This window comes from Hemitrygon akajei, chromosome 31, assembly GCF_048418815.1.
Source record: "Hemitrygon akajei chromosome 31, sHemAka1.3, whole genome shotgun sequence".
NCBI lineage: Eukaryota > Metazoa > Chordata > Chondrichthyes > Myliobatiformes > Dasyatidae > Hemitrygon > Hemitrygon akajei.
The window spans coordinates 7,633,357-7,641,653 of record NC_133154.1 but is presented as its reverse complement, the minus strand read 5'-3'; the positions used below and the strand labels follow the sequence as shown (position 1 = coordinate 7,641,653).

Here is an 8,297-nt window from a genome sequence, read left to right as displayed (position 1 = left end):
AATCTGTACAGGGTCTACGAAGTTGACACCATTGAGCCTCACTTGCAAAGACCCTGTGTCCATCTCCTGAGTGAATGCAGATGCAATAAATTCAGTCCACATCTCCCGCATCTCTCCTCACTCCACACGTGGATTACCACTCTGATCTTCCTAAGGACCAATTTTGTCCCTTGCAATCCTTTTGCTCTTAAATATCTGTAGAATCCCTTCGAATTCTCCTTCACCTTGTCTGCTAGGGCAAACTTATGCCTTCTTTTAGCCCCTCTGATTTCTTTCTAAAGCATTTCTCTTGCATTTCTTATTCTCCATAAGCTCCATTTGTTCCGACCTGCTATGCACCTTTTTTTCTTAACCAGAGCCTCAATATCTCTCAAAAACCAAGGTGCCCTAAACCTGCTATCTTTATCTTTTATTCTGGCAGGCATGTACATGCTTTGTGCTCTCAAAGTTCACTTCTAAAGGCCTCCCACTTCCCAAGGACATATTTGCCAGAAAACAACCTGTCCCAACCCACACTTGCCAGATCATTTCTGATACCATCAAAATGGGTCCTTCTCCAGTTTAGAATCTCAGCCCACGGACCAGACATACCTTTTTGCATATTTACTCTGAACTAATGGCACTGCGATCACTAGGTGCCAAGCGTTCCCCCACACATACTTCTGTCACCCGTCCTGTCTCATTCCCTAATGGCAGATTCAGTGTCACACGCTCTCTCATTGGGATTTCTACACACTGATGGAGGAAACTTTCCTGAACACATTTGACAAACTCTACCCCATCTAGTCCTTTTACAGTATGGGAGTCCCAGTCAATATACGGAAAGTTAAAATCACCTACTATAACAACCTTATGTTTCTTGCATCAGCCTGCGATCTCTTTACAAACCTAAATCCCTCAGACTGTTGGGTGGTCAGTAATATTGCCCCATTAACGTGGTCATATCTTCCTTATTTCTCAGTTCCACCCATAATGCCTGACTAGTTGAGTTCACCAGTCTGTCCTGACTGAGCACTGCCGTGACATTTTCCCTGGCTAGTAACCCCCACCCCGCCCTCCCATCCTCCTTTAACCCTTCTCACTCTGTCGTGTCTAAAACAACGGAACCCTGGATTGCTGAGCTGCCAGTCCTGCCCCTCCAAAGTCTCACTAATGGCTAAAATGGCAGAATTCCGGGTGTTGGTCCATGCCTTGAGCTCATCTGCCTTTCCTACGATATTACTTGCATTGAAACATACGCAGCTCAGGACGCTAGACACACCGTGCTCAACCTTTTGATTCCTGACTTACCAACATTTGCCTCCCCAACCTCTCCACTAACTGTTCTGACCCCCCTGGCCCCCATCCCCCTGCAACTCTAGTTTAAACCCCACCACGGGGCATTAACAAACTTCCCACTAGGATATTAATCCCCCTCCAGTTCAGGAGCAAACCACCCCTTCTGTACAGGTCCCACCTCCCCTGGAAGTGAGCCCAATGATCCAAAATTCTTATGCCCCCCCCTCCTGCGCCTGTAGCTTACTACAACTGCTTCCCAGACCCACGTATTAAACTGTATAATCTTCCTAGTTCTGGCCTTACTAGCACGTGGCACAGATAGCAATCCTGAGATCACACTGAAGGTCCTGCGCTTTAACTTAGCACCCAACTCCCTGAACTCACTTTGCAGAACCGCATCACTCGTCCCACCCACGTTATTGGTTCCTACATGGACCACGACCTCTGGCAGTTCACCCTCTCACTGAAGAATGCCGAGGACTCGATCAGAGATGTCCCGGAGCCTGGCACCCGGAGGCAACGAATCGTCTAGGAATCACGCCTTTGCCCACTGGACCTCCTGTCTGTTCCCCTAACTAACCAGTCACCACAGCTTGCCTCTTCTCCACCCTCACCATCACTTCTGAGTCAGAGGCAGACTCGGTGCCAGAGACCCGACCACTGTGTGACCCTCCCCTAGGTCATTCCCCCCCCCCCCCCCGCCCCCACCACTAACAGTAGCCAAAGCGATAAACCTATTGTTGAGGGGTAAACACATCTGCGGATGCTGGGGTCAAAGCAACGCGTACAACACGCTGGAGGAACTCAGCAGGTCGGGCAGCATCCGTGGAAACGAGCAGTCAACGTTTCGGGCCGAGACCCTTCGTCAGGACTGAAGAGGGAGGGGGCAGGGGCCCCATAAAGAAGGTGGGGGGAGGGTGGGAAGGAGAAGGCTGGTAGGTACCAGGTGAAAAACCAATCAGAGGAAAGATCAAGGGGTGGGGGAGGGGATAGGCAGGAAAGGTGAAGAAGGAGTGTAAGGGGAAAGCACTATGTGTGGTAGAAGGAGGCGGAACCATGAGGGAGGTGATAGGCAGCTGGAGGAGGAGGCAGAGTGAAACTGGGATGGGGAAGGGAGGGGGAGGGAATTACCGGAAGTTGATTGTTGAGGGGGATGGCCACAGGCTCCTTAACCCCCTTCCCTTTGGTGACTGTCGCTCAGTTTCCTGCGTCCTGCACCCTGGGTGTAACTACCTCTCTATACCTATCTATTACCCCTTCAGCCTCCCCAGTGATCCGAAGTTCATCCAGTTCCAGATCCAACTCCTTAACACGGATTGTTAGAAGCTGCTGCTGGGTGCGCTTCTCTCAGTCGTAGTCGTCAGGGACGCTGGAGGTCCCCCTGCCTCCCCACATCCCTCAGGAGGAGCATTTCAATGTCACTTCCACCATACTGATCAAACATAAAGAAGGGGGGGAGGAAAACTTCTCTTGCTGAAGCCTCAACCAGCAAAAGCCTGCAGCTCTCCAATCCAACGATGGCCTCTCGGCCTTACTTTAATTTGCTCGTGCCAGTCGATCCCGAATACCCAGCGGATGCTGCTCAAAGCTCCCGAAAAGAAACTGCAGCTGCCAGTCGCTGCCTTTTCTGCCCGGTCGGCAAACCTGAGTGAGCTATGTCTTCCCGGGCCTCTGAGCCCCCTGACCGGCCGCTGCTCAGAGCAGATGGTCAAGCAGGTCAGGGGGCCGTGGGAAGAGGCTGCCGAGGGACATGGGGCAGAAGTAGGTTGGAGTGACGGAGGGTTGGAGGTTACAGTGACAGGGGGAGGGGTGCAGCAGGGCTGAAGGGAATTTGAGTGTTTGGAAGGCACGTGGGGCCAGAGGAAGATGCACAGTTGCGAGGGGTGTCAGACAGAGGAGGTTCCAGTGACAGGGAGAGGGGTGGAAGAGTTTACAGTGCCCGGGTGTAGCTCTGGAGGAGGTTACAGTGTCGGTTTATAGTTCTGGAGGCAGATACAGTGTTGGAATGTTGTTCTGGAGGATATTACGGTGTCGGGTTGTAGTTCTGGAGGAGGTTACAGTGTCAGGTGTAATTCTGGAGGATGTTACGGTGTTGGGGTGTAGTTCTGGAGGGGATTACGGTGTCGGGTTGTAGTTCTGGAGGAGATTACGGTGTCGGGGTGTAGTTCTGGAGGAGATTACGGTGTCGGGGTGTAGTTCTGGAGGGGATTACGGTGTCAGGGTGTAGTTCTGGAGGGGATTACGGTGTCGGGGTGTAGTTCTGGAGGGGATTACGGTGTCAGGGTGTAGTTCTGGAGGGGATTACGGTGTCGGGTTGTAGTTCTGGAGGGGATTACGGTGTCGGGGTGTAGTTCTGGAGGGGTTACGGTGTCGGGTTGTAGTTCTGGAGGAGATTACGGTGTCAGGTTGTAGTTCTGGAGGGGATTACGGTGTCGCAGTGTAGTTCTGGAGGGGATTGCGGTGTTGGGGTGTAGTTCTGGAGGAGGTTATGGTGTCGGGGTGTAGTTCTGGAGGGGATTACGGTGTTGGGGTGTAGTTCTGGAGGGGATTACGGTGTTGGGGTGTAGTTCTGGAGGAGGTTACCATGTTGGGTTGTTGTTTTGGAGGCCTGTGGAAGGATTTGAAGCCAGGGTTTTCATGTCTGGTGTGTGAGTGTTTTTGCTGTTGAAGACTTTGGTTTCTGCTTTGCTCAGAGGTTGTGGTGATGTGGCTCCCTGTCTCTGCACTTTCCACCGTTATCTCTCTGCGTTCGGTGTCTGCCCCGTGTCCCCGGCATCAGACTTTGGAAAGTGACTCACCGTTTCCCGATCGCTCAGACTGCTTCATACCCAGGGTGCCAGAGTTTCACTCAAACATTTTAACCATTTCATGACAACAGGTGTGCATTCCCAACTCCACAGCAATTAAGCACCTTGCTGAAATACTTCCACTCCAAAACGCTGGAGGGCTCAGGGGAGGAAGGACCTCAGATTTCTGAATGAATCCATGAATATTACCTCACGACTTTGCTCTTTGTGTATTACTTATTTCATTCTTTACATAAATTATAGAATAGCACCTGACTTATGAAGAAAGACTGAATAGGTTAGGACTTTATTCCTTGGAATGTAGAAGATTGAGAGGAGATTTGATAGAGGCATACAAAATTATTAGGGGTATAGATAGGGTTAATATAAACAGGCTTTTTCCACTGAGGTTGGGTGGGACTACAACCAGAGGCCACGGGTTAAGGGTGAAAGGTGAAAAGTTGAAGGGGAAATGAGAGGAAACTTCTTCACTCCGAGGGTCATGAGAGTGTGGAATGAGCTGCCAGTAAAATTGGTGCATGTGAGCTCGATCTCAATGTTTAAGAGGTGTTCAGATAGGTACATGGATGGTAGGGGTATGGAAGACCATGGTCTCGGTGAAGGTCAATGGGAGTAGGCAGTTTAGATAGTTTGGCACAATACTAGATGGGCCGAAGGGCCTATTTCTGTGCTGTATTTTTCTACGACTCTACAACCTTAGGACCCGTTCTGTGCTGTCAGGGCATCGGGGTTCAGAGTTCAATCCTGGAGCCCTCCGTAAGGAATCTCTGTACGTGGAATGCGTGGGTTTATTCCAGGTGCTCCGGTTTCCTCCCACAGTCCGAAGATGTACCGGTTAGGTTAATTGGTCATTGTAAATTGGCCCTTGATTAGGTTAGGGTTAGATCAGAGTCATCGGGTGTTGCTGGGCGGCACAGTTCAGAGGGACTGAATGGCCTGTTCTGTGCTGTATAACTAAACAATATGAAAATTATTTGGTTGCTCATCTGCTGTAAATTGTCCCTACTGTGTGATGAGTGGTGGAATCTTGGGGGGAGTTGATGGAAATGTGGGGAGAGGCAAATGGGATTAGTGTAAATGGCAGGTTGATGGCCAGTATATACTCGATGGGCAGAAAGGCCTGTTTCCTTGCTGTACCTCATCAAATATAAAATGTACCCAATGGCGCCACACTGTGGCCACTAGTGATGCAGCAAGTTAAGGATAGGCTGAGGACGCGGCATCCCTGTGAGCAAGTTGCCTTGTGGAGGTTATCGATACTTGTGCTGTTCTGGTGAATATCTTGAGGCGTTTATGAGGCTGCAAAATGCGCTGTGGAAATAAAGGTTTCTTTTTCATCAGCTTCACCTGCCTGCCTAAAATGGAGAGTAACTTGTCAACAGGTAGAGGCAGGAAAGTTTTTTTTAATTGGTGAGGATGGAGCTAGGGGACAAAGCCTCAAGATCCGGTAGAGTAAACTTAGGATAGAGTTAAAAGTCATAGGTCTGAGGAATTCTCGGCTCTGGGAAACGATAGAGGCTATTCCACTATGACTCTATGTACATGGATGGGAGGGGTATGAAGGGCTATGGTCAATGGGAGTCGGTAGTTTAAATGGTTCAGCACAGGCAGACTGAAGGGTCTGCTTCTGTGCTGTACTTTCTGACTATTAAATAACTTTATAACACAGTCAGATCCATTCTATAGTAGGGGAATTGAGAAAAGGCTGGAAGGTAGGAGCTAAGTCCATAGCCAGGAAAGCCGTGATCTATTTGAATAGTGGAACAGGCTCGATGGGCCGAATGGCCAGCTCCTGCTCCTTGTTATTATATCCTGTTGCTTTTCTCCAGAGCATCCTCCCAACCTTAAACACAAGAGATGCAGCCTGACTTTGCTGACGTGTTCCTCCCAATCTCACAGCCTTTCCTATCGCCGTAACCAACCAGAAATCCCAAATTCCACCTATTCTTAGTAACATCCAGACATGCTGTGGAGGCCGGAACTGTGGGAATGGAGAGAACGCTAAGGGATGAAGGAGTCTGCAGAGACAGGGAGGGATGCAAGGCCCTCAGGAATTCGCAGAGATGAGGGGGGATATGAAGGTAGGGGTAGGTTTACAGAGGCAGGCTGCAAGATAAGGGCTGTGGGTGGTTACTGTAATAGGGATGTAGTATCCTCCGTCATGGGAACTAGGCTGCCAGCATCTAGGTCCATTCATATGTGCCAAGTCAAATGACGTGGGTGATCGCGGTCTTTCCATGACCAGGACTGCACATGGAAAACTTTTCTGCAGAAGTGGTTTGCCACTGGGGGCCACTGTGAGTAACAGAGGGAGAGAGAGAGAAAGAAATAAAGAGGGGAGTGAGGGAGAAGAGAGGGAGAGGGAGAGGAATGGGAGAGAGAGAGAGGGAGAGAGACAGAGAGAGGGGGAGAGAAAGAGGGGAAGAAAAAGAGAAAGAGAAAAGCAGGTGAGGGTTATGGAGATAAAAACAGAGGTAGGGCTCAGGAGGTCACAGACATCGGGAGGGATATAGGCCCCAGAGGGGTGGACAGAGTGTAGGGACCAGAGGATGCTTCAGACATAGTTTAGGGACTGAAGAAGGTTACGAGGTAAGGAAAGTTGTAGGGTCTGGAAGAGGTTATAGGGATAGGATTTGTGTGGGCATTGGAAGGGTTACAGGGATAGAGGGAGTGTGGGAACATGGGGATTATAAGGAAAGAGACAGTGTGGGAAGGTGCAGGTTACAAGGATAGAGAGTGTGTGGGAACATGGGTGGTTACAAGAGTAGGGAAGGGTGTGGGAACGTGGGGTTTACAGGGATAGAGAGGGTGTAGAAATGTGGGGGTTTACAGGGATAGAGAGTGTGTAGGAATGTGGGGGTTTACAGGGATAGAGAGTGTGTAGGAATGTGGGGGTTTACAGGGATAGAGAGTGGGTAGGAATGTGGGGGTTTACAGGGATAGAGAAGGTGTGGAAACGGTGGAGGTTACTTGGATAGGGAGGGCTGTGGGAATTGGAAGGCGTACAAGGATAAGGCAGTGTCTTGTAAAGAAGAAGGCAATGAATGGTAAATCACCTCTGTAGAAAAATTTGCCAAGAATAATCATGGCCGAAGACCACGATAATCCATGTCATACAACACGACACATAGTGATGAAAATGACAGGGAGAGGGAGGAACTTCAGAGGCAGGGGAGGGGTTATATAGGTAGAGAGGTGTGTAGAGATTGGAGGGGAATAGAGGCCCAGAGGGTGTGGGAACTGGAGGGGTATAGAGGCTGGGAGGGAGTTACAGTGATAGGGTTTGGAGAGGGTTACAGGGTTACAGAGAGGGGTATAGAGCCTGGGGAGGGGTATAGGGACAGAGAAAGCTGGGGAAGTTGGAGGGGGTAACAGTGAGGTTGTTGGGCTGCTCTGGGTGACCCAGGAGGGGGAGTGGAAGATGGAGGACAGGCTGTGACGGTGTCTCTCTCGCCATCTTGCTTTGCAGGCGTGCTGACCTTCGGCATCGGACACGTCTTCTACATCACGGCGCTGGGCTTGCGGCCGCTGCGGCCCGGCATAGCCCTGCTGCTCCTGCTGCTGGGCGCCGGCCTATATGGTGTCATCTACCCGTGCCTGGACACGGGCAGCCTCTACACCCTGGGCGGCTACAGCACAGTGCTGACGCTGATGAGCTGGCGCGCCCTCGCCCGGGCCCACTGCTCGGGCTACCAACGAAGCTGGGGTGCCCTGAGCGCAGCGGCCGGCGCAGTCGTCTTCATCGTCTCCGACTTCGTGCTGGCTGTGGACCGGTTCTGCCTCCCCCTGCCCCATGCCCGCTTCACCATTATGTCCACGTACTACCTGGCACAGATGCTCATCGCGCTCTCAGTCCTTGACGACCCCGACCACGACAGCCTGTGGAAGACACATTAGAGAGGTTACCACAACCAAACTACTGGCTGCAGCTCAGAATGAGTAATATTAATTAAACCTTCATACAAAAACCCCTCTCTCTCTCTCTCTTTCTTTGTAAGGTTCGTAATACAACACAGAAACAACTTTATAAAACCCTGGATCGACCACACTTGGAGTATTGTATTCATTTCTGACTGCCTCGTTAAGGTGTAGAAGAGATGGCCTCCAAGAGGACCACTAGCTTGTCGTGGTTTGGAGGCTTGCGTGCCCCAATAACACAGAGAGCTCTGCCGGCTCGATTTGGGGGCTTTGTGCTTTGGCTCTTGGTGGGGT

General features: G+C 50.8%; 1 protein-coding gene across 1 annotated transcript in view; it reads left to right on the top strand.

Moving 5' to 3' along the window:
* LOC140719470 (lysoplasmalogenase TMEM86A-like) overlaps positions 1-8,081 on the top strand; it is a 12,424-nt gene extending 4,343 nt beyond the window's left edge. The window contains exon 3 of the mRNA XM_073034169.1: positions 7,555-8,081. Coding sequence (XP_072890270.1) covers positions 7,555-7,982 — 428 coding nt within the window. The 3' untranslated portion in view covers positions 7,983-8,081. The remainder of the gene's footprint in view (positions 1-7,554) is intronic.
* Positions 8,082-8,297: the final 216 nt, after the last annotated feature.